This window comes from Pelodiscus sinensis, chromosome 3 (genome assembly GCF_049634645.1).
Source record: "Pelodiscus sinensis isolate JC-2024 chromosome 3, ASM4963464v1, whole genome shotgun sequence".
NCBI lineage: Eukaryota > Metazoa > Chordata > Testudines > Trionychidae > Pelodiscus > Pelodiscus sinensis.
In genome coordinates, this window is record NC_134713.1 from 126515944 (window position 1) to 126542600 (window position 26657).

At 42.5% G+C, this 26657-nt stretch overlaps 1 protein-coding gene across 4 annotated transcripts in view; it reads right to left on the reverse strand.

The window, feature by feature from the left end:
* The window catches only part of ARID4B (AT-rich interaction domain 4B), a 148897-nt gene that overhangs the window by 53859 nt on the left and 68381 nt on the right, over nt 1-26657 (reverse strand). For 3 of the 4 annotated variants that reach the window (XM_075924772.1, XM_075924769.1, XM_075924771.1), the window contains exons 9-16: nt 25839-25918; nt 23305-23378; nt 22325-22470; nt 17530-17602; nt 15708-15802; nt 13466-13563; nt 10447-10717; nt 8286-8458 (exon numbers count right to left, since the gene is read on the reverse strand). In XM_075924772.1, the coding sequence (XP_075780887.1) occupies nt 8286-8458; nt 10447-10717; nt 13466-13563; nt 15708-15802; nt 17530-17602; nt 22325-22470; nt 23305-23378; nt 25839-25918 (1010 nt within the window). Of the gene's footprint in view, nt 1-8285; nt 8459-10446; nt 10718-13465; nt 13564-15707; nt 15803-17529; nt 17603-22320; nt 22471-23304; nt 23379-25838; nt 25919-26657 lie in introns of all 4 variants that reach the window. The other variant, XM_075924770.1, reaches the window with a different exon arrangement.

Sequence of the window (26657 nt, forward strand, 5' to 3'; positions counted from 1 at the left end):
CAACAGACATCAATGGTGTAATATATTCCCTGCAAAACATATGGTCAAATATGAGGTGTTGCATTCTACGCCACATGAAGCCTCCATGTGGTATGCAAGTATAGCTAAATGTAGACTACATTACAATAATCTAATTTGATGTGACAAAGACAGGGATTGTTGTAGCAAAGTCTGTATCATAACCAATCCTGTACTTGGATGCTGCTCCTATATTTAGCTAGAACTGAATTCTGGGAAACCAAAAGGACTCCTAGGTTGCAAACCAGAGATGTTAGCGTATAGTCGTTTAAATGATTAACCGATAAACCTGGGCTTATTGGTTAATCCTAATGACTACACCCCCCCCCCCATGCTGCCTCTGTATCAGAGGCGGGGATGGGCAGGGAGAGCTGGGAGCTGGTGCCCGTGGGGAGTAAGCTTTCAATCTGGCTCCCTAGGTGTGCCAGTTCCCACGGAGCTGCCTTCCACCCTGCTATCTCCCACAAAGGTAGCAGTGCAGGGGTAGGTGGGAGCCGGTTCTGGGGGAGCCAGCTTAAAAAGTTGGCTGTCCATAAGTACCAGATCCCACAGAGCTGTCTGCCCTCTCACTCCCGCACTGCTGCTCTGATTGAGAGACTGCAGCGTAGAGCGTGAGGGGAGCAGGTACACACAGGAAGCTGGCTTTTAAGCGGGCTCCCACGTGTGTTGGCTCACACGGAGTTGCCTGCCCTCCCACCCTTGGCTGCTGCCTATCAGAGGCAGCAACCCATGAAGGGGGCGAAGGAGGGAACTGATACTCCCATGCTGCTGTCTTCCATAGAGGCAGCATGTGGGGCCGGTGAGGAGGTGGGAGGGCAGGCAGGATGCTAGAGCAGCCTCTGTTTGTGGTAGGCCTGGGCTTGCCGTGGACAGAGGATGCTCCATAGGATGCTCGAGTAGCTCTCTGTGGACAGGGGCTGCTGCTTCCCTGAGCTGCTGCAGCAGCACAGGGTGGCAGGCGGAAGCTGGTCTGCACAGGAAGCCGATTTTTAAACCAACTTCCCTCGCTTTTAAATTGGCTCCCCCTGCCATCCTGATACAGAGGCAGCAGCGCGGGTTGGCAGGGGGCTCCCCAGGAGTGGGGCTAGGAGTACACTGCCTTCTGGCCCCACACCTGGGCAGTATTTTAGTAACAATGTAACTGATAACATTTTGGGGGGCTACTCAATTACTAAAATAAACATTATCTAACATCCCTATTACAAACCAGCCTTACAAGTGGCAAGCATATTCCTCCAATCAAGGGAGCTGAAATAACTTTGCCAATTCTTACAGTTGCTTCCTCTAGCCCAACAGTTCAACTGCCAGGCTGTCGACTGCCCCCAGGCTGCGGCAACTGCTGAAGCAACAACTGGTTGTTCACAGCAGCTCAGCTCCAGCAGCCATGGTGGCTGAGACACGGCAGGAGGAGATGCCTTCCTCCCACTTCCTGCTTGGGGAAGTAGGAGGTGTGAAGGAGGAGGGAGCATGCATGCTGCCAACAGCCACTTCCTCTGCCCACACAGATGCTTTTGCTGGCAGCGGCACTAGGGCTGAAGTGGCGGCAGGAGGACGTGCCTCCCTCCTTTCTCAAGGTACGTCTAGACTACATGCCTCTGTCGCCAGAGGCATGTAGATTAGGGTACCGGACATAGTAAAATGAAGTGGCTATTTAAATAATCGCCGCTTCATTTAAATTTACATGGCTGCCGCGCTGAGCCAACAAACAGCTGATTAGCTGTTTGTCGGCTCAGCGCGATAGTCTGGACGCTCCCCTGCCGACATCAAAGGTATCTGTCGACCACCCAGGTAAACCTCATCCCAGGAGGCATACCTGGGTGGTCGACAAATACCTTTGATGTCGGCAGGGGAGCGTCCAGACTATCGCGCTGAGCCGACAAACAGCTGATCAGCTGTTTGTTGGCTCAGCGCGGCAGCCATGTAAATTTAAATGAAGCGGCGATTATTTAAATCGCCGCTTCATTTTACTATGTCCGGTACCCTAATCTACATGCCTCTGGCGACAGAGGCATGTAGTCTAAACGTACCCTCAGTAATGGCGGCCAGCTGGGGCTCCACCTTCTGCCTGAGTGGCCGCTTTTGCTGGTGGCGGCACTGAGAAAGCAGCAGGAGGAGACGGAACTTTTGAGCCAGCTTCCCCCAGCACTGGCTCCTGCTCCCCTGCCCCTTGCTGCCTCTGATCCCTAGTTACAAGCAGAGATCACTGTAACACATGACAAAAAGTCCATATATTGGCTGGGGAAGAATCTCTTCTACTTTCTTGAATATCAGGAGTGAGTGAGAAATTCATGATGTTTTTCAAATACCTTTGTAGACCTCATAGTTGCAAAGAAAAACCTGGACAACAAGCCGTGAATCTAACTGATATAGTGATATCTATCTGTGCATGCAGACACATTGAATTAGTATTTCTGAGTAGGACTGTCTCATGCCTCTCTATGCGATGTTAACTCCAAGATTCACCAGCACCAACACTACTTGAATACAGGACTCCAGCTGGAGAAGGAATGCAGGAGAGATGGTCCATCCACTCACCAGAGCAGATACACCTTAGCTGCTACTTCTAAAGGGAGAAGAACTCCTGCTGTTGGGAAGAGGAGTAAGTGGGGCCCATGTTAATGTCCCCAATCATGTGGCCAACTGAAATCCCCAATTTTTAAAACCATTTTGAAATCATTTCTCAAATAGGCAATGGATGGGTTTCCTAAAGGCATATGGAACTTTTTCTTGCTAAGTCACCAGTTCTAATATATGTGGTATCACTAGCACATGTAAATTTCTACCATGTGATGAATGGCCCGTGTGAAAATTATATTCCAGAGAACAAGTGTGGGAATTATAACAGCCACTCTAGTTCATAATCTCAGCAGTGGCTAAGGACCACATAAAGCATGAAGAATGAACTACTTTTCATTTCTACTTCCTGTTCAAGATACAGCACTTTGCAAGGGTAATATGTCAATACTGCACTAAAACTGTCCACACACACCACCGTAAACAGTTAAGGTTTTAAAAACAATCAACCCAGCTCCTTCCAGGCGTACTATGCTTTACTACATTAACGGAAACTCTGGAATGCATGTTTATTCAAGAATTTCCTCTCCCTTTTGACACATACACAAGGAGTATGCTGTGCTCCTTAAAGGCACTTCCACTTAGTGGTCAGCTTACTCTACCACAGACCATAAGCTTTTAATGGTTCAATAGAGAGATACAGAGATATGTAAGAGGGAAGGAGCTAGAGACAGAGTGGTCACTGGAAAGAACAGTGATTGGTTCTTTCCACTGTTGCTTTAAGCGCCTGGTGCCAGGATCCTTGCAGAGGGAGAGGGCAGAACTACTCTCTCACCCAGCCAATAAGGAATGAGTTTGGAAGAGAGGTGAATATAAATGCTGCTTCCTCCTTCATAGAAGGGCAATTCCTGCAGACACTGCATGGAATACGGAGATTAACAAACAGAAGACAGCAGCAGGGAAACAGTTCTGCCTGCTAAACCCTCCCAATCTGTAGGCAAAAGAACTAAACTGGGAAAAAGGTCAGCTTGAAGAGAAACTACTTGAGCTCTACAGCTGACCTAAAGTCCACTTCAGCTCCAAGGAGGAGAGCTAAGACACTCCTGTATTAAGGATAGCTGAAGACGGATTGTCTGAAGTACAACCCAGGTCTGGAAGTAGGGTTGTGACCTCCTGAAAAGGGAAAGAAACTGATTGGGACTTTTACATGGAGGCCGGGTGGATATGGAGCAACAGGGACTGGAGAGGTTAACAAATTAGTTACATTTGTAGAATGAGTGAACAGATCAAATCATGTAAAGGGGTATATATTGAAACTGTGAATAAATGAGATTCTGCGAACAGAGTTTGAACTATTCAGTTCTGAACACTTGTTTGAAAGTACCCAGGAGCATGTGCTGGGGCCACAAGAGGATGTGCTGGAGAGGCATGCCCCCACAACACATGTACACAGAAATACAATGCACAGACTACATGGGTGAGTCTCTATATATGACACTCTACAAATGCACTTGGTATAACGGGATCTTTTTGTGCTTATGCTAATAATGCAAAATTTATACTGGTATTCACACCAACTATTCAAGGAGGATGACATTATTTCCCCTCAAATGATTTATTTTACGCAAAATTAAATTTGACTGCATATTCTTTTAATTGTTCCAAAAGTCAAACAATATGATTAACAGTCAACCACACTAAACCACACCTTACTGTAGTATTTTAAATTCCTCTCACACAATTTTACATTAATTCATCACAAAGCCTTCCAAACGTACCTCTTCTGACAAATACAAAACTAGAGAGAGAAGATGCATGAGGTAATATCTTTTACTGGACCAATTTCTGTTGGCGAGAGAGTGTCACACATTTTTGAGCTTACACAGCGTTCTTTAGATTTGTAACCCACCCTGTCTCTCTAATATCCTGGGAGCAATACCACTTCAACAACACTAAATAAAAAATTATGCTACTTTTCAAAGTACCCTCAGAATAAATTGAAACGGGCAGGAGAAAAATACTTAATCTGTTATCCTGTTACCTCCTGTATGTGAAACAGAGCTGCTGACTTAATTTTTTTCATATTCTTGTAATTAACTTCTTTATATACATCCCTATCCAATAGTCCCAATAGTCCTCATTAACATGCCCACAAAATTTGCATTCCAAGGTTTAAACAAAAGCCTAGATAAGACGTGCACATCTGATAGTAAGATACCCACATGCAGACTTTTGTGCATGCAAAGACATGCATCCACAATCTTGCTGTCCAGTATTTCACTGCCTTATTTTACATAGATCTAAGTTTTCAATGTCATCCTCACTATTAAGGGAGAACAATCATCTTAATTCACTTATTGAGTCTCTTAGTATTTTTCTCCTCTGTGTGAAGAGAGATGAATAGTATCAGATTTTGATCTCTATTTTATTAATCATAAAAGTTTTTTAAATAATTTATTTAACTTTTTAAAAGAGCTAGCGTACATGTTTTACATCTGCTTAATTGCATTTCCTCCTTATTGGCACAATCTGCTAGTCTCAATTTCTAGGAAAATTTGTGGTTGTGCTAAAAATTGGAAGTTGCAAGATCAGAGGAGTTCAAAACTACAGGTTTAGAAAAGAATCATATTTTGGTCAGAAATGCTTAACCATATGTTCCTATAACAAGCAGAAATTAACTAAGGACCTAGCAGATGTTGGTCAAGCAAGAGTCTCTTTCTCTTAGAGTAAGAGCCCAGGAAATTTCAGTCCAGTGAAAGTCAGAATTGAATCTGCAGGTATCAACAAGCAGAGAACATTGGTGTGGGCTAGTCCAGTATTCCCATAGTTAGTGCTCTAGGCTAATAAGCAACAGCCCACAGGGAGACATCCAGCCCCTGGCACCCCAAGCTAACAGAAGCTGCAGAGACAAAATAGACCAGGAAGAGTAAGATGGAGGAATGGAATATCTTTGCACCTCAGTTATGATCCTCTGGCACTATATCAAGAGCTATTTTGAAGGACTTCAATGAGACTCTTATCTGCCCACTTCCAGTCCAGCAGAACATCAATATAAAATGAGTCCTGGAACAGTGAAGTGTAAACTAACCCTAAGGCAATACACAGGAACAGCCATACTGGCTCAGCCCAGCAGCTCTTCTCACCCAACATTGTCTCTGGACTTGTCAAATTACATCGACTTAAGCGGTAGTATAATGTCACCCACGCATGTGGAAAAAAAACCTGACTCCCCTGAGCAACATAAATTAAACTGACTTAAAGCAGTGTACACACTTGGCTATGTGTGGATCATGCTCTCCCATCAACATAGCTTCTGCCTTTTGTTGAGGTGGAGTAATTATGCCAATGGGAGAGTGCTCTACTATCAGCACAGCGCATCTTCACCAGATGTGCTACAGCAGCACAGCTGCATCAGTGCAGTTATACCGATGTAGCACAGTACTGTAGACTAGCCGTAAAACAGCAGCCAGTATGAGATTCTTCAGAGGAAAGTCCAAGAAACCCATCCAGAGAGCAGGTATAGGATAAATTGGCCACAAAGTTTCTTCCTGATTCTGAATAGAGCCTATAGCCTGAGCCATGCTACCCAGGGCTGAAGCCTTTGAGCTTTGGCTTCAGCTCTGGGTGGTGGGCTCAGGCTTCAACTTCAACTTTGGGCACCAGAAAATCTAAGCCAGCCCTGATGATCCTATTAAAATGGAATCACAATCTGCTTTGGGATCCTGACCCACAGTTTGCCATTGCCATAAAAGATAATGAAACATTAGTCTTAATGAGTCCATACAGGTACAGACTTTGAGAGGCTCATACAAACAAACTTGTTCCACGTTGTGGAGTGTCACTGTTATGTCACTGTTATGTCACTGTTATGTCATGGAGCTGAAGTCTTTGAGCTTTCAGAAGGGGTCCTGGTGCTATGAAATTTGAAGACCCCTGTTCTATGCCCTAGATATTGTTCACCTCTCAATCAGCCTACAAAGGGCTCTACACATACATTAGCCCTGCCCATTGAGTCGGTGGAGCAGATGCCAGTTCTCTCTGCTGCTTTGTCTCCCTGTCTCCAGATTTGTGTAGATGACTCCACACAGCCAGGGATACAAGAGTAGACAGGGGATCAGGACTGGAAAGGAATCTGCGTGCTGAACATACTTAGCCTTCCCTGTACACAAAATAAAACAGAAGTGAAATGCTCAGAAGTTAATGCCATCTGATTCTGTACAAACTTTTGCACAGAGCCCCACTGTGTTGCTGACCCCAGTTGTTAAGCCTGGGATTACAGGAGGAAGGTCAGCAGGAAAATCTGATTCTGTCAGATCCTCTTCTGATCCTGTCAAATCTTGCCTTCCGCACAACAGAGCAGTTTGGTGGAAACAATGCAAGGAAAAACTCTTGGAGCTTCCTATCCTCTACGCAGTCCTTCTCCTTATGGAGAGGAACTAATCTGCGTTCAAGTTACCCAGATACAAATTGTTATTTGAAAACAGTTTATAATTTAGTAATTTCATTTGCACTGTTATTTGGTTAACACCAGTATTAAAAATAAGTCTTATGCTTTTAAAAGATGACTTTTTAAAGAAACTGATCCGAATTTAGTTCTGAAAAAAGTGACATACCTCTCTTGGCTGCACTTTTTTTACTGTCTGGGCAAATTTTCCATTAAAATGCATTGTCCTATATTTTAACTATGCAAATTATTTTACTCTGTAGAATATATGTTTGTATAAGCAGTTCTTTACTATCTCCTTTCTACATGATGAAATGTGTCAATGATGTAATATTTAAATATTTCCTCTAGGCCAAATCCAGTGCAATGGCCACATGTATATCCCAGACTCAGAAAACTTTCATGGTATAGTGAATGGTGTCTTCATAAAACTCAATTCTAGAGCATTTCTGCATATCCTGTTCCCACCTGCAGCACAACCAAACACATTCTGTCATCTTTTGGGCTGTTCTCACCATCAGATGCGGGATGGGGCAGATGTATTGCAGATGTATGTTTTAGGATTTCCCAACTTTAGCGCTCAAACACAACAACGTATATGCATTTCTTGTGAGAGATGTATGTTGTTAGCTATCCTAGGTCTAGTTAAGGACTGGCCATTCCATTCTTTTTGCTTTTAAATATTAAGACATTTCCATTGTTTTATGGAGAATATGTACACACATACATAAAGGGAGGAATGTTCTGCCTCCCTGTTTCATCCACTGACTATCTGGGACATGGCACCAATATTACTTCATTTTAATTTGCTCTTCTGATCCTGTCAAAATCATCCTCTACTCAACCACAGACTGCTATTGAGAAATACAAGATACTCCCCATAACATTATCTCCATAACACTCCCAAGCCCAAGAGCAAGAGCCAAAAAACCCAGAAATCCACACTCCAAACTGGTATCTGAGCTGAGCAAACACTAGACCACTAGGATGGCCACTTTGTTTAAAATCAAGTAGACTTAAGTTACATACATTTTCTATTTTTTCACTTGTTCATTTACTTTTAAATATTTAGGCTCTGAACCTGGAAAGACACATACAAATGCTTTGCTTTAGCAATGTGAGTAGCCCCATTAACTTCAGTAAGATTATTCGTAGTGCATGAAGTTAAGCACATGCTTGTTATGTCTTTGAAGGATCAAGTTCTCACAATGCCATTTGATTTGAAGTTCAAGTTATGAGAAAACATACTTTTAACAAGAAACATCAGCTTCCTTAACTACACACACACACATACACACAAACAACTTACCCTGATTTTTCTTTTTCTTCAGCCTCCATGTTTGTGTTGAGAATTTCCATTTGTTTAATCTTCTCTTCCTCTTTATCCCCCAGATTGGCTTCATCTTCTGTTTTAATTGAACTAAATTCCTTTTCCTGGTCAGATTGAGTATATATAGATTCTTCCATGTTTTTTTGGTTTCCCTAAGAAAATAGAAAAATATAATTAATCTACAATAAAAATGAACATGGTAAACATTTGAAAAAGGCAGACAAAACACACTTAGTCAAGTAGCGGATAAAATTCAAAAGTTTTAGGACTGTTATTATTCCCAGTATATTCTTTGTTATTAAATGAGAACTAAATTTTGCAGAAGGACAGTCAGAGCCACATAATTTACCATTATTTTTTTAAATAGAAGAAATATTTAAAGTGAAGCTGACAGATTAAATCTGCATTCAAATTTCTTTAAAAAACAATCTTTAAAACATGTAAGAAATTCTAATTTTCATTCTATTTTTTCAATTCCAATAGAAACAACCTCTAACAAAAAAACAAATATTTTTCTGCTCAAAATTATTTCATTATGCCAAATTAATGAGAATCCAAAAGCAAAGCTGATTAGAAACTAAACTAAAAGTAAAACTGAATAGTCAATTTTTATTCTCCAAGTTGAACAGCACTAAAAAATTAAAAGCATTCAAAATGAATAATAAAAATATTTTAAATTTAGTCGTCTTCAATAACCTTAGGTCCTAGTGTTTTTATTAAATGCAATTTTTAAACTGACAGTTTCTCTTTGATGGTTTCATTTGGAAGATTTCACTCTAAACGCAGTGGATCTTAAACAGATGTCAAGTAGTGCTCCTGCCATCCTCTTTAGGTCTCTGTGGGGTACAGTGGCAATAGCTCAAAGCTCTGACTTGCAAATGACTTCACTCACCCAAATCTTTATCCTTACATAGAATCCCAACTACCTCAATAACACTTACAAAGGTCTGCCTGCAAATCCCTCTGAAGGTCCTAGACCTATAATGCATTGCCCCAGGATGGATGCCTGAACTCTTTTGGAATTTCACTGATTTTGGGGTGGGGATGGAAATGGATGGCATCCATCCAAATGCAATGCATTGTAATACTGAGACCTAAATCTAAAGCCAGGTTCAAAACAGAAACCCTACTATTACAGGCTGCTAAGAGGATACAACTCCTTTCAGGGCAAAGTAGGCCACATATTTTGGTCTGATTTTGAGAGTGGCATATAGATCACTTAGAGAAAGAATGAATTTCCTCTACAACATTAGCAGAGCCAGCTGGCTTTACAACTCAAGTTGTAGAGGCTCATGTACTAAGCTCTAGAGGACCCAGATTCAGTTCCACCTGTTGGCCTTTCATAAGGTCTCCCCTACAGTGGTCCTGTAGGAGATCATGGATGCTTTGCCTCCAAGATTCTCTGCAATAGCAAGCATATGTCCAGACATAGTGGCTACGTCTACACTGGCCCCTTTTCCGAAAGGGGCATGCTAATTTTACAGGTCGTAATAGGGAAATCCGCGGGGGATTTAAATATCCCCCACGGCATTTAAATAAAAATGTCCGCCGCTTTTTTCCGGCTTTTAGAAAAGCCGGAAAAGAGCGTCTACACTGGCCCCGATCCTCCGTAAAAAAGCCCTTTTCCAGAGGATCTCTTATTCCTACTTTGAAGAGATCCTCCGGAAAAGGGCTTTTTTCCGGAGGATCGGGGCCAGTGTAGACGCTCTTTTCCGGCTTTTCTAAAAGCCGGAAAAAAGCGGCGGACATTTTTATTTAAATGCCGTGGGGGATATTTAAATCCCCCGCGGATTTCCCTATTATGACCTGTAAAATTAGCATGCCCCTTTCGGAAAAGGGGCCAGTGTAGACGTAGCCAGTATGCAGTACTTCTACTCCTTTAGCTATACAGCTGCTATCAGCCACCATACCCTATTTTCAGAAATGTGATTCGATCCATATTAATAGTGATATGATCCATATTAATAAGGAAAGAATAACACATTATCAAGACAGCATATTCAATTGTTCAGGTGTTTGCTGTGTTTGTTTTTAACTCCATAAGAGTGATTTCAGCCCTACTTAATATACTCCTTCCTATTCCCCTCCATAACACTACCTCCATTTAGCAACTAGGCTTAAAATAAACAAAGTATTTTACCACAAAGGTGGGTTTATCATTTTCTGTACATTCACTGTCATTCTCAGCTGGTTTTGTTTCTTCCTGTTGTATGAGCACTTCCTCCTCCTCCTCCTTATGCTCTTCCTTAACAGCTGTTATTTCTTTAACATCCTGTTCAGGTTCTTCACGCATTTTCAATTCTTTTTCTTTTTCACACTCTTTGCAAGACTTGTTTGTCACTTTTTCTGGCAATGCCATTTGAAATTCGATATTTGCTGACATGCAGTACTCTTCAAAACCATATAGGTATCTGAAAGAAGAAAAATTACACTCCATGTGATGATGCTAACATTCATTTATATACACATTAACTTAGTGAGATCTTTACACCTTTAATACATAAAATACATGTATTTCAGAGGCTACAATAAACAGATTTACAGTATTTTCATTACTTTCCAGAAAAAGAGCAAAAATCATCAAAATAAATACATATTTTAAGATATCATGGCAAATTAACACCCATTCAAATACCACAGATTTCAATTCCTCCTCTGGCTCTATATTTGTTATTTTTTATTATTTGTGTTATCTTAGTGCCTAGAATCCTCCGTCCTGCACCATGACTCCATTGTGCTAGACACTGTACAAACAGAACAAAAAGACAATCCCTGCCCCAAGTTCCCTCTCGGGTGAGCACCTGTGCAGGCACACACAGGAAATTTCAATCCTGCCCACCTCCTAAGCAGAGCCGTGCAGAAGTGTGCTGATGGAAGGTGAGCTGCTGCTGGTGGCAAGCGAGTGGGCACTCAGTCACGCAGCTCATTGTTGTCCCCAACTCCCCAGGGCTGGAGCTGCATCCAGGGCCACATAGTGACTTGTCTGGTTGCTCCGGAGGCCAGGGCTATGCGTCAGACAGCAGCTGCTCTGGCAGCTGAGGCCAGGGCTGTGTGGTGGGCAGCAGCTGCTCCAGCAACTGCCAAAGCTGGAGTCTGGGCTGTGATGCGGCTGCTCCAGGGGTAAGGGCTGTGGTGTGGCATAGAGGTGCCGGGGAGCTGCTGTAGCAGTGGCTGCTGCCGCCAAGGGGGATCAGGTTGCTATTCTTCTGCCATCACTGCTAGCGGAGGACTGTGAGGAGTGGGCCTGAGCGGCCAGCTTTTCCTGCTGCCTGAGGGGGTGGGGAGCCCTCCCAAGGGGAAAACGCATTGTGGCACTGCTCAGCGTACTGGGGTCACTACACGCTCGCTGCCCCAGCACCTGGGCCACCTGAGACCCATAGTGCTGCCTGCTGCTTGTCCTGCTACTGCTCTGCGCAGTCAGCAACAACACGACTCAAGACACTGTGGGAGGTAACCAGGGCAGGGACCCAGCCAGGAGGAGGGGGGGCAATGTTAACTCCCACAGCAGCATGCCAGAGGCTCCCAGCACAGCTGCAGAGGGGGAAAAGGGGATTCCACCCGGCTGTGCCAATAGGCGTCCATGCTATTTGTGCAGCATTATGCAGTGTGGCCATTTTGCATTCCAGTGGCACCCTAAAAGCAATGATCTCACTTTCCTACTTGGGTCTTACCCCCAATGTAGGTAGGGGACTTCCTGTCTTGCTTAGAGCCAATGAAATGGCTCTGTGATTCACCCAAACCCCAAAGCTCCTGAGGTAGGGACATTCTGGAGAAAAACTAGAGCAGTGCTGCACGGTGCTTATTCTTGGACTCCTATGATTTCTATGGAACTGTGGGCAGTGCAGACTTGAAGCTAATCTAACATATGACAGCACCTGGATTTGCTTCTGGCAAGATGGAAAATACAGAAGGCACAAAGGGAGCTTAGATACAACTTTCACTCTTTCAGCTTTCCTGCCCTGATGAACTGTGGTCAAGCCTTGGTGTCCTAATAAAAGTTGAGACATGCTATAGTTCAAACTTTTTTCCTGGATATCATACTTTGGCTATTGCTAGCAAACCCTCCAACATCCTTTTGGTGTTTTGAATTCCAACAGTAATCAAAGAATCATAAGACTGGAAAGGAGACCCTCTAGTCCAGCTGGGGGAGGGCCTGGGAGAAGACTATAAACCAAGGAAGTTGGCTACTGAAAATTTTGCCATATTAATTTTCTTTATATTTGACTTCATATTAAATAAACATTTAAAGTCATGCACCTTAGTAATTACCCCTTGTTTTAGTATTCCTTCTTCCATAACATTTAAAAAAATATATATAAGATATTTGCTAGTAACTTGGGTGCCGCAGTGGCATACATCTGAATGAGCGCACTTTGACTCAATATTGGTATACAAAACAAAACTCACTCCACTCATGGATGAAAAATCTTAGAGGGAAACACACAAAGAGCTTACAAATCTAAGAGACAGTAGATAGATACAGACAGACTAAAAAGGCAGTACAAGGAAAGAGTGAGGAAGTATTGGTCAGTATGATAGGAGGCAGTCTCAATATACCAGAAGCCTAGCTACTGTCAAAGTTTTATAGGCTTAGTAGCAGAAAAAACATTTAAGGAGGGAAGAGGAATAGTGAATTAGTTTTGCAGATATTTATAGGAACTTCCAAGAGGCAGAATGGAAGAATGCACAAGGCTGTTGGTTTGAAAATTTAACAAGGGGTAAAGGAAGACAATATCATGGGCCAATAACAGGCAGGAATTGACCTTTTGATGCTGAATGAGAGATAACAGGTAGGGTGGGGATAGGTTGTGAAGGGCCCTGAGAGTAAAGACACTTGACACAACAAAGAAGAAGAATATACATAACAGAAGAGGCACAATCCTAACTATAGCATGAGGTGAACAACAGGCACAATTCTAACTATAGCATAAGTTGAACAACAACTTAGTCCTGACTCAAAGTAGGGGATCGGACGAGGTGTCCTATCGAAGTCCTTTCCAGTCCTACATTTCAGAATCTTAAAATTCCAAAGTAAATAATAATACAGTGACTAGTCTTCATAAAAAATATGTTTCAATTGGAACCTATACATAAACACCCTACAGTGGTATCACCATTCATATTTCCTCTGTGTTTTACATGTGCTATACATCACTTACTTTTTGTAAGCACATTTAACATTATATCCTGCAGCTGAGTTCAACACGGGTATTCCAAGATCTTGATACACCTGCTTCCATACTGCTCCACTTTCAATCTGTTACACACAGAAGAATATAAATATGCATATTAATCCAGTATAAAACACAAGACTGACTTAAGTCTTTTATATTTGCAGCAATAGATGAACACTAACAATTCTAAAAAAAAATTCTTCAGATCCACAAAAAAGGTCTATACAACAAAAATATCATTGTTTTGCTGCAAAGAATTATTATAATCAGTTTAGAAGTTCTGTCATTTTACATTTCACTAAGCTATAATCTCAATTGCAGGCGTCAGCCAAGTGGAGTATAGCAAACACTTGATGATAACCTTATTTATCCAAACAGGAGCTTTATTAATTTAAAATAAAGAGGGCTGTTCAAACTGTTTGTGGCAATTTTTAAGTTCTGAATGGTGTAATACCCGGGAACCCCAGAAACTGCCTCTAACAACTCCTCTATTACGCATAGGCCTTGTCTACACTAAATGGGAAGGTCAAATAAGATATGCAACTCCAGCTACATAATTTATGTAGCTGGAGTCGACATATCTTACAGCGTGTTTCCACGTTATGCACACAGTGGGAGACCAATGGGAGCAAATGCTCCTGTCAGCTTCCCTTTACTCCTTGGGAGAAGCAGGAATATCAGTGCCACTGAGGGTGCCCTTTTAATTTGAAATAAATCAAACCCTGGAAGATCAACCACAGCAACATCGATCTCCCGCATAGTGTAGGCATGTCTGTAATGTGCTCAAGTTGTGAAACATGTGCAGTATGCGCAGTTCCAACAATCCTCAAAAATTACTGTACCAAATCTTGTTCTCTAAGTAAGTGATCCAATTGCTGCTTCAAGATCAGTTCAGCTAATTCCAGATGACACACTCATCTAGAGATGATCCCCAATGAGGAGGAGTTAAGGATGCCACAGACATCTTAATTCCGATTGCTTGCATTTGATGTCTTACAGTGCAGTGATTTGCTCAGTTTCTGAAAAAAAGGCTCTCTGACAAGCATTCACCCTGAATCTTCAGTGAAAAAGTTCTTTGACTGATTATATTACTGTATAGCAATAGTTAGATCTATTGCATATAGCACAAAGAAATCAGATTATATAATGTGTTTGTTTGGAAGTTTGTTTTTAATAATGCTAATGGGTGTATTATGTTGTAGGATTAAGTGTTCAGATTCCTGGGTTTCTGTACAAGAATCTTATTTATTATAACTTTAATTCGGGGCAAGCATAATTTTTGAGAGGTGGCCACTCCATGAATTTGGAAAGTGGTCAAGGGGTGAACTCTTCCATGATATTAATGGAGGAGGTGCAGGGTCTGGGATGGAGGTTGGGTGCAGAAGGGAGTTGGGGTAAGGTGTTAGGGTGCAGGAGGGGGGGTGGGCCCTGGGAAGGAGTTTGGGAGAAGGAGGGAATTGTGAGTGGGGGCAGGAGACTGGGGTGCAGAAGGGGGTGAAAGGGCAAAGAGGGGGTTGTGATCTGGGGAAAGAGTGCAGAAAGGAGATCAGGGATATGGACTGTGACCAGGAGTAGGGGTTGGTGTGCAAGGTCTGGGAGGGGGTTGTGATTTGGGGCAGGGGTGCAGGAGAGGATGCAGGGGATAGGGGTGCAGGGTTTGGGAGGGATGCAGGAGGGGGCAGACAGTTGGGGGGAGGGAGAGGCTGGAGTGCCAGGGGTAGGCTCTGTCCCTCCCCCCCAATCACACTGCGCCCCTCCTACAACCCTCCCCCTTCCCAGACCCTGCACTCTCCCAGCAGCCCAGCAGGTTCCTTAGCTGGGGTTCCTGTCTTCCATGCCCCTGCACCAGCTACGGGAACCATGTGTAGCCCTAAACGTTGCAAACCTGGAAGGGAAGGGGTACTTCACACGCTGCCTGTCCTGCTAACAGGCAGCTCTCATTGTCCAGTTTCTGGCAACGGGAGCTGCAAGATTGTGTTGGAGGCGGAGGCAGAGTGTGAAGCCTTTCCCTTCTCCTTCCTGGGCACACAGCATTTAGAGAGAAGCATTTGGGGGTGAGACAGGCAGAGAGCCTGGCTGAGGTTCCCATGGGCTGGATCAAGTGGCTTGGCAAGCCGTCTTTGGCCCACAAGGCCATATTTTGCCCAACCCTGCTTTAATCTATCATTATATATTTTTCTTCAGGCTATGCATCTAAAACACTTCCCATCCTAACTTTAATACTTACATTATCAAATCCTCCAAGCTTGTGTACAAGTCTGAATAATTTAAAGAGATTCAAATTTCTGTATCCAAGTACAGGTCGTTTATTAATAGGAGTCCCTGTGGAAGAATGCAGTTATTAAAATATTTGAAGTGTGTCTTGTTAGCTGAGAACAACACCAGCAATTTACAACTAAATTATTTCATGATACTAAATACATTACTACAAGCTCTTTGACTCTGATCATATCATGTCCACGGTACAGCTTTTATTTATTTTTCTATTTATACAATAAGATAGTAAATACCATAATCCAACAATACAGTTTTATTTAAAAGCTCACTTTTATCTCAATCCACTAACAATACCATAATTTGTGAGTGAGTAAGTCCACGACTATACTGTCATTTTTTTTGCTGAAGAGGATATGCAAATTGCACTCTCATTTGCATATCTTCTTCCGATTCTTTTTCTGGAAGAGGTTTTGCCGCTAAAAAGCCCTGTGTAGACGGGGCCATTTGTCGAAAAAAAGCCCTTTTTCTCGGGATCCCTTATTCCTCAAAAATTGAGGTTTACAGGATCTTGCAAAAAAGGGTTTTTTTCTGACAAATGGCCCCATCTACACCGGGCTTTTTAGTGGTAAAACCTCTTCCAGAAAAAGAATTGGAAGGAAGACATGCAAATGAGAGTGTGATTTGCATATCCTCTTCCGCCAAAAAAAGGCAGTGTAGCTGTAGCCTGAGTGAGAGAAAGGCCTTTGAATGCAAGTCTTATCACACAATTAAGAGGGGAAACTATTTGCTTTCTACAAGCGTTTTTATTTGTGAAGTTGACCTCACCATCTGTTAAGTATCTGAGATATTAAAGGCATATGTTTTAAAAGCATTTCAGTTTTCCTTATCAATAACACAAACATTTAGATGTTATTACAAGGCACAAGCTAAAAACCAGAATGAATTGAACCATCCAAATAGTATCTGTCATTTTAAAATGCATTTATTGAGGCATCTTATTAAAATTATTAAATGGAATGTATGTAGTAGGGATGGGATGTTAAATATCGGTTAATTGAATAATTGAATAATCTCATATATTCTTATCTGTTACTCGACTATTCTATAGTCTCCAGGGATGAGGCTGGCAGCTGGTGCAATTTGGCCCCACTCCCAAAGAGCCCCCTGTTGCCCTGTGTTGCTGCCTCTGATACAGGGGTGGCAGCAGCTCCTGTCTGGGGAGGAGGGAGGAGGAGTCCTGCGCTCCTGAACCTGGCATGAAACAAAACCGGGCTGCCTATCCGCCTGCCTTCTAATAACATTTTAAATGCAGAGCCACAGTAGGAGTAGGTCCCAGACCCATTGCAAGCCAGGACAGACAGGCTGCTAAAAAATTTACTTGTGAGGTGGGGAGAAGGGTGGGAGAGAATGCACGTAGTCTATAGCATTAACCTATAAGCTTTTGCTTATCAATTTATCGGTTAATTGACTACACTATTACATCCCTTATATGTAGTAACAGAATTAACAAAAGCAGGCATTAAATGCAGAGCTATGTTCAACAAAGGCACATAGGTGTATGATATACAGGGTAAATGGGTGTATATACACCTATTTTTCAGAGCAAGGAAATCTGCATTTTAGCACCCAGGAATACTGAGAAGACAGAGAAGGTCAGGCGATAGACTACAATCTCCCAGATACAGAGAGAGCAAGAAAAGATGGATATGGCCACACTGGTTCCAAAAATGAATTTTACAGCAACAGTGTATCACAGCCTTGAAGTTTCAATGTATTGCTTTACACAGTATATCCATTTTAAGTCATTACGTAATTGAAGATAAAACACCCACCTCTGTCTTCCATGAATTTGTATAACTGCTGTAGAAAATTCTCCCTTTCCTCTGGAAAAGGCTCTATTTCTTCCTAATATAAATAATACAAGAAAAGAAAATGTATCACTTGTCTTATTAACCACTTCTAACTAGCAGACGTTGGAAAACGACTGTAGCAAATTTAGTTTATGTTTAAAGTTGAGTTACTGTAGAATGTAATGACAGAGACAGCATGATTACACACAATTTTCAGACTCATTTGTCCTAGCTGTGGTTATTCTTTAATGCCTGGATAGAATAAGTCACTTTCAAAGATAAAGCAGAAGATAAAATCGTGCCTGCACATTTTTCTTCAGTGGATCCACAAGCCACACTGGTAACACCCCAAGGTCAATGCAACTGCATTCATATTGCCAGAGGAAAACTACCTGGTATACGCTGAATTAATTAGAAACAAACAAATCCAGAATAGGTACATCAAAATATTTATGAATGTTAAACTTATGACACTAATAATCCTCTACACTAGACTTAAGCAGAGATCAATAATCAGGAAGAGATCAATGACGAGACCAAGTACAATGGCTCCTTGCAAGCTGGTTAGGGAATGTTCAGCAATACCATGTGCTTCAATTGATATTAATCGGGAGGCTGACAGACTAGGCTCCTGAGCAAAGTATTTGGGCGGTGGGCAGCTCCACCCTCCTGGAAGGGGCAGGGTCTCTGGCAGAAGGAGTGGGACTGGGGCAGTTAGCCTTCAATCCTCGTCCACCAATCACCCACACAAACACACCGGGTAGCTTTTAGCAACACCCAGAGCATGCTGCATGGCAATTTAAGAGCCTATAGCAGCAGCAAGCCCTGGACACTTGTTATATCAGATGTCAAAACTGCAAGTGGGTATCCCTTGATAAATTCCCTACTAGATTCTACAATAATCTGCTAATAGGGCAGAATTATGATTTGATATAAAAAGCTTGACAATCAATTGTACATTCTCAGAGTCTGTGCAAGCTCAGTGGATTTCACAAGTGGACTGAAGAAAGATACTGTAACAAGGTAGTTAATGATCCCTGCTGTTCTGCAAATCTACTGAAGAACCAAATTCATTGTGAGTCTCAGGACAAGGCATCCTGGGAGACTGTTAGATGCAGATCAATAACCTTCAATATTCTGCCATCTCAGACTATTGCTGCATTAGACAATGTCATCAGTGTTTACTCTGGGAATACCAGTATACCTGTCAGCATTATGAAGATTAAAGGAACCAGCAAAGTAGCTTATTTCTAACTTGAAAACGCAAGCAGCTCAGTGCTAACATTCATACTATATGTGTTTTATTATAACTCAGAATGGACCTTGATCCATACCTCCATATTTGGCTAATGCTAGATCTAGTCTTCTTTATACTAGTAAAGAAGTGACTGGGAGACAGAGCTCCATTTGAAGAGGGACACTGGGCAGAGAACAGCCTTAAAAAAAAGAGTCGAATATCTCAGACTTCTATGGCACCTATCATCATAGTATCAAAGCATGAAATGAAGGGAATGGAAACAAAAACTGATCCTTCCTGTGACTTGAACTGCAGAGTTAGAGAGGCCATATGAATAGTAATAAGGAAATCAATAAAATTCTTCATGACCTAAAATGAGCTAGAACAATCTGGAGGGGAAAGATTATCTAATTCCAAGAGTGCTCTCTCACATATTTTATCTAAGGAGAAAGACATTCCATGCAGGAAATTCAAGGAGCATAACAAGAGAAATGAAAGGGGGAGAAAAAACAGGTCGGGCGAGTGGGCAGGCGTACACGCATGCACAAAAAGCCCTAGCAGTTATTTTGTAAACCGCCAGTCCAGATGCTGGAGACACCAAGGAAGCAATTTGCAGAAATATGACACCAAATCCCATTAGATTGTGAAAGCAGTAAGAGCCAGACTTGTTTACCAAGGCATTTAAGGAATTTGCATGGAGGAGGAACAGCAACTCATGCTACACCAGCGAAGCCAAAATTGGCAAAAGGAGCTGTAGCTATCTCCCAAAGGCAAAGGGTCTAAATGCCAAGTCCTTAAAACAGTAGTACTTAAGAGCTCAGATTCTCCTCACGCTTGGCCTCCCATGTGGCTCTTCCAGAAGAAGAGGGCATTACACTATACTTTCTGTTAGCATGACCAGATAAGACCAACAGACAGATGCAGACATTCTTGTAGTTGGCAGATCCTCAAAGTACCATGGAGGGATCCGTATGAGAACTAAGTGAGTCTGGAGAGGTGGCAGAATTCCAATCATACACACTTGCAGCCTCCTGGAAAGTCCAAACCAAGGAAGATGGGTTCAGACAAACAACACAGTAGCATTTTCCACCTCTTGTCTATAGCTTCAACCAGGAGTGGGAGTATTAGGCTGCAGCACTGCAGTCAGCCATGCAGGGATGTATAACTAAATAAAGAGAAATAGCTTCCACTCTGTGGCTAAAGGAGAGTGCTCTGGACAAACCACAATCTGAGCACCAAAAGAAAGTACAGAGGAAATAGAAGAATCAGATCCCCTTCACATACACAGCCTCATAAGCCAGCTGGGAAGCAAAGTTCTTTCCTCTGACTTTCATCTTTTCTCTTGTGTTTTTTATTTCCAAACCGAGGAGGAAAGAACAGTTCATTAGGAGACAGAGGCATAGGACTGTATTCTATACTTCCAAAAGACACAGGTGGAAAATAAGTGGGTGGATTGGAGCCCTGCCTCAAAATTCTTCTGCTTCTTTTGTCAGGGTAGGCATAGAGATAGTGTTTAGTGAACCAATTCTATCACAGGATGAGGAAAGAGAGATACAGAACAATTTATACATTTTTTGTAATTATTTGAAAGATTCAAGAAGTATTAGGACAAATTCATCTCTCACATTCACCACCACAACTAGTGGAAACTAGGCCTGGGGTATTTAATAGCAGAAAAACCACCTAGAGGTCGAGAAATGGTACAAGCTACAGTAAAACTCCGATGGTCCGGCATCTGACGGTCCGGCATTCCTGATGGTTCGGCACAATCAGGAACCCGGAAGTGCTCCGGGCAGCCGGACCATCGGAGCTGCTCTGCCCCCAGCATCCCCAATTCAGCCGCTGCTAAAACTGACCAGCGGCTGAATCGGGAAGGCCGGGGGCAGAACAGCTGGAGTGCTGCCGGGTAAGTCCTGTAGCGCTGCCCCTCGGGGCTGCGGGACCAACCCGGCAGCACCCAAGCTGTCCCCGATTCAGTCACTGCTGAAATTGACCAGCATCTGACTCCAGGAAGCCCGAGACAGAGCTGCTCTGCCCCAGCTTCCTGGAATCAGCCGCTGGTCAGTTTCAGAAGCATCTGACTTGGGTACACCTGGGACAGAGCAGCTGGGGTGCTGCCGGGTTGTTCCCCGCAGCGCCGAGTTTGGCGCTACCAGACCAACCCAGCAGCGCCCCAGCTGCTCTGTCCCAGGTGTCCCGATTCAACTGCTGTTGAAACTGACCAGCGGCTGACTCCAGGAAGCCCAGGGCAGAGCAGCTCTGCCTCTGGCTTTCTGGAATCAGCCCCTGATCAGTTTCAGCAGCGGCTGACTTGGGGACACCTGGGGCAGAGAAGCTGGGGAGCTGCCGGGTTGGTCCAGTAGTGCCGAGTAGCGGCGCTGCGGGACCAACCCGGCAGCACCCCAGCTGCTCTGCCCCAGGCATCCCCAAGAGCAGCTGGGGTGCTGATGGGTTGGTCTCGCGGCACCAAGCGTCGGCGCTACTCGACCAACCCGGCAGCACTCCAGCTGCTCTGCTGCAGGCATCCCCGATTCAGCCGCTGCTGGAACTGACCAGCAGCGGCTGAATCAGGGACTCTTGGGGCAGAGCCGGACTATCGGAAGGGGGGGCTATGAAGGGGTCTGGGTAAGCATCCCCCCACCCCACCCCAGACCCCTCATAGCCCCCCCTTCTGATAGTCCGGCATATTTGATAATCCGGCACCCCCTGGGTCCTAAAGGTGCCGGATTATCGGAAGTTTACTGTACTTTCAACTTCCTCTCCACAAGAGGCCTAGATCAGACGCACTGGGGATGTGCCAGTCAGGCCAATAAGGAGACATGTTGTTCAGTCTATCTCCCAGCGGGACTCCTAAGCAGGCCTGGATATAACGTAGAGCTGCTTCCCTTGCAGAACCCCTATGCAAATAGTGATGGAACCTGAACTTCCTTACTATTTAAAATCTCCTTTAGTAAGCTGTCTCCAAAGGCATGAGGTGGACCAAACACTACTAATGGACATACACAAATCTAGGTTTTAAGACCCATATGTTTTAAGGTACAATAAATAGATATTTTCAACCACAATGACAAAACATTCTGTCTCTATTAATATGCAAGCATGCTATTATCAGGTATTAGTTAGGGGCATTTTCTGTTTTTTTGAGTAAATGTAAGATGTACTTAGCAGCACATTTCTTTCACTCCCATCTCAGGCTTGTCCCACCGTGACCTATCCCAGTAACACAGCTCTTGGCCCTTACATATTGCTGCTTGGGTGCAGCAATATGGGCCAGATCTCATCTTAGGCTTAATCTTTGGATTTGATCTTTCACCTTTCTTTAGCTTTTATTAATTCAGTCTTCAGTGAAGAGATAGCTTCCTGAGTCCATTCAAAATTGTTAATTTGGTTTCCACATGGAGGTTCTACAAATAAGAATTTGATCTAAGACAGACATGTGTGTAAAAGATACAAGGAGCGTGAAAATCTGTGCTGTGAGTTCTAAGCAGAGTGCCAATATACAGTTGAGGAGAACAGACTAGTTTGCAACATTATACTTGCCTCTTCTTCACTGCTATTATCCTCTTTTTCTTTTTCATCTTCTTCCTCTTCTTCAGCTTCACTGCTGGAGCTTTCCTCTTTCAACTCAGTCTTCCAATTACTGGGAACAGTTCTGTTTTTATGGAATTCAAGGGCTTGGTCAAAGGCTGCAAAAAGACGAGCATTTATTAGCATTATAAGACAGATCAATTTGTTTTAAAAATAAAAAGGCAAAGAAGACTGGAAAAGAAAAGGGAAGGGTGAGAATCCATCATTCCATTCCCAAATCATACAATTTTCAGTGTTGTTCCACAGCCACTCCTTATTTGCAAACGTATGCAGAGGTGCTCCGCCATACAGATCCAGTGGTCTCTGCATCAAGCAATCCAAGTTATTTATAATTATTATTATTTAAGCTGAACTGATGCCTAACTTCACCAGCCCACACATAATTAAGAGGCATCTCTGTCCTAAAGAATTTAGGGTCCAAACTCATGACAAGACACAACAGGTAGATAAACCAAAAGGGTAGGAATGGGAAAGAAAGAGGGTTGAGGTAACAATAAGCATTTATTTTGTATTGATTGGCTGAGGACCGTATGTAGCTTGCTCCTGCATGTATTAATTGAGTAGGCAACCCTTTCAAGGCTATCATGTGTGCATCTTGATGCAGATAACGTCTATGAAGCCCAACGCCAGGGGTTAGATTTCAGGCAAAATCCATGAAGTTGGTTCCCACTACATTACTACCTTTTGGTGGTTGTTCCTGCATTTATAATCAATCTATTATAATTTTTATGCTTTTAAAGATGGTGCTTGATGATGTATAAAAATTTTTCATTTCAAAAAGTCTACAGACATCATCATAAGAAAACCTTTTATCTGTAATCTTACAGAATGCAAAACCATGCTTTCCTATATATTTGGTGCAACATATGGACCATTAGCTAATTATAATAAAACAAAAAATTGCTCTTTTTGTATTGAAAGGTTATTCTTACCTTGCTTTAACAAAGCATCAGGCTTTGATGAAGTTTCACTAATTTCTCGAACATCTTTTCTTGGTACAGAAGCACTAGAGAATTTAAAAGAATGTTGACAAGGCAAAAATTACTTAAAGTATACTTTTCTAGAAAAAAATACGTATTTTAAAAAAAGCCAAATTACTATTATATAGCAGTGTTTCTCATACTGGGGATCCAGACCCAAAATGGGATTGCAAGGCTATTGTAGGGGGATTATGAGATCAAGGGTTACCATACATCAGATTTTTTTGGATGTAACCTCTTTTTTGGTTGTTCGATCTCTGTCTGAGTGGATTTTTGAAATACAAACAATGTCCATGATTTTTTCTTGCTCATCCTTTCTCCTTGGTTTCAGAACTGGGTGGTCGGAGTGTGGAAGCTGCTGCCCAAGCACCTGGCTCTGAAGACAGTGCCATTACTCTGCAGCAGCGCAACATAGTAAGGTAGTGCCATTCTTGTTTTTGTGCTGCTGCTGGTCAGCAGCACTGTCTTTGGAAGTGGGTCCCCAGCAGCGCCCCACAACATCCCCCCCAGATTTAGTTAGGGGGTTTTATAGTGTAAGTCGTTGATAGGTTACAGGCCATAAATTCTTATTTATTGCCTTTGACCTGTACCTGATTTTTACTAAAAATACCTGTAACTAAACCCTAGCCTTAGCCATGAACGTCTATTCATTATCACATTCAGGAAAGCATTTTCTTAACGGAAACTGTCACAATAAACAGTAATTTTTTGTGAGATTTCAGAAAATGCATAATATTAATTTAGCAAGTCACCAAACCTCACACCATTACTGATACAATTAACAAAAAATATTATCAGTGTGAAAAAGATTTCAGAATTATACAAACAGAAAATATTAACAACCCATATTGTAGTCATATCCAGAGACCCCAATCTAAACTGGGGTTCCATTGGGCTAGGTGGACTCCTCTACTGACCTGCACAGATCTGTGAAGTAGTTACTATTAAGCAATTTGCTGAAATCATATTCTAGACAAGTGATTTGCAAACTGTGAGCTATATCTAGGAGAAGAAGGGAGGCAAGCAGCCATGCCAAGTGGCTTATGCCAGGGCTCCCAGATGGGGCAGGGAGGGAGCTCTACCTCCATCCTACCTATGTTTACACTATGGAAGTTTTCCAGGATAGAGGCATCCTGGAAAAACTCTGTTGTGTCCAGGGAACGTGTCTGCTCTTCTGCTTTTTCTTGCGGAAGAGCAGGTGCGCTTTTTCAGAAGCCCAGTCTTCCTCCTTCCACAAGGAAGAAGGGCTCTTCTGAAAGAGGAGGCTTTTCCAAAATTTGGCCCAGTGTATACCGGCCAAATTTCTGAAAAGCTGCTTCCGAAAAAACTATCGGAAAAAAGTATACAAATTGCAGAGTGCAATGTGCGTACCTTTTTCCGATAAAACCTTGTAGTCTAGACATACCCCACCTGACTCATCTCAGCAAGTCACCTAGCTCAGAGGTACTGCTAGCCCATTGCAGGCTCTACACAGGTATATTTTCTGAAGTTGAAGCCACGCCATGCAGGAAGAAGCCACATAACAGAGGTCAAGAATCTGTGACCTCTGTGACTAAATGAAGCCTTAATTAATATTGAGCTGTTTGGGGCCCTAAGCAATTGCTTACTCTGTTTATGCCTAACACTAGCATTAGCCTTGGCCTTGCAGTAATGAAGTTGGTGCTCCGGACAGATTCTGTTAAAGGTAAAGGGGTTTGGAAAAGTTTGTGCACTGCTGTTTTAGAGGTAAGAAGGAAACTAAAACGAAACTATAATAAAACTGTTCTCTATTTCAACATCCTTCCTGCAAAATGCAAAGGAATTCTGCCACACAGAATCAAAAAGCATAAATTAGCTCAGAGGGGACCTACTGTTTTCAAAAAAACTGAATCTGTCATAAAAAAGTTTTATTCCATTTCTTTTCTCACAAGCATTTAAGAGCACATATTTCCTTTGTAAGCCAGCACACTCATTTTCCATTTTTTTAATATATTTTCTTCTGCAAATCAGTATTAGAGCACTTTCTTAATCAGATAGTAATTCCGTCCTACACTCCACTCATAAACTAGTAAATAAAGCTTCCTGACTTAATAAAGAGAAAGGCTATTGAGAAATTTTCTTCTTTCTCTTCCTTTCCAACATCCCTGGACCTACATAATCTTCTCTGAGACATGGCTCTCTCTCCCAAACAAATCAGCAAGAATCTCAAGTTTTCCCACAAACTCCCACAGGAATGCAGTCAATGTCTGCTACACCACATAGTTAGTTGTAGCTATATAGTTTGGGATGATAATTATAAGGGTAGTTTTATATTTCCTGTAGGTAATAAGTACTGGGTTAAAGGATAACTATCATCAATGTGGTTCATTTTTGTATCTTTACACTTAGAATAAAGGCTGCTGTAATAATGAATAAGCTAAAAGCACTTTCTTTGCTACACCCCCTACTTCCTCACACACTTCAGATAGTGCAAATATTTAATTGTTAGCTTCTATGTTTTTACTCACAATTTGCCATCCTTGAAAGAACGAACTAGAACATTGTCCTTTTTCACTGCAATATCATCACTACAATCTGGACAAACCACCTACAAAAAGATAAGAAAGAGGTAAACATTTTAAAAATACCACATTTATAACACTTTTAGAAAGTACTTAGAGACGAATTAAGCAAGGTGCTGACCACCCTTAACTACAATTGACTTCAGTGGGAATTGACAAGGCTGAACAACTGTCAGGCTTTCACCTTTAGGGGCCAATCTTGCAAATATTCAGGAGAGGAAATCTCCTCTGTAAAAGTGTTACTAGAATGGAGCCCACAGTGAGGAATCTTTATTGTGCAAACTGAATTTTTTTAAAACTATCAAAAAATGTGCCAAGCAAAGACACTGGCACACATAACCAACTTTTAAAAATAAACCTAGCAACAGCATAAATATAATAGGAATTAGACCCCTCCCCCCCCCAGTCCTACAGCATCACAATCAGCCTTACCCAACTCTCACATACAAGGGGAAGGCCTTGCTCAATGCCAGGAAGGCTGGCAACTCTGGCTGTTATACACCTTATGGGAAAGGAGTTCCAAACATCTGTGGACCTAAAACAAAGTGCCATGCCAGCCACCCCCATCTGTTATACTAATCGAGCTTCAGTGCAGTCGACTCCATGGACCACACCTTGTACCAGGGCATCACAGAGAGCGAGACAATTTCTTAGATTAGTAGATCTCATGACATGTAGGACATTATAGGTAAAAGCAACATCTACAATCAATTTGGAAACCAACAGACAGCTGGTGCATGTTGAAGAGCACGGTTTTCATGTGCC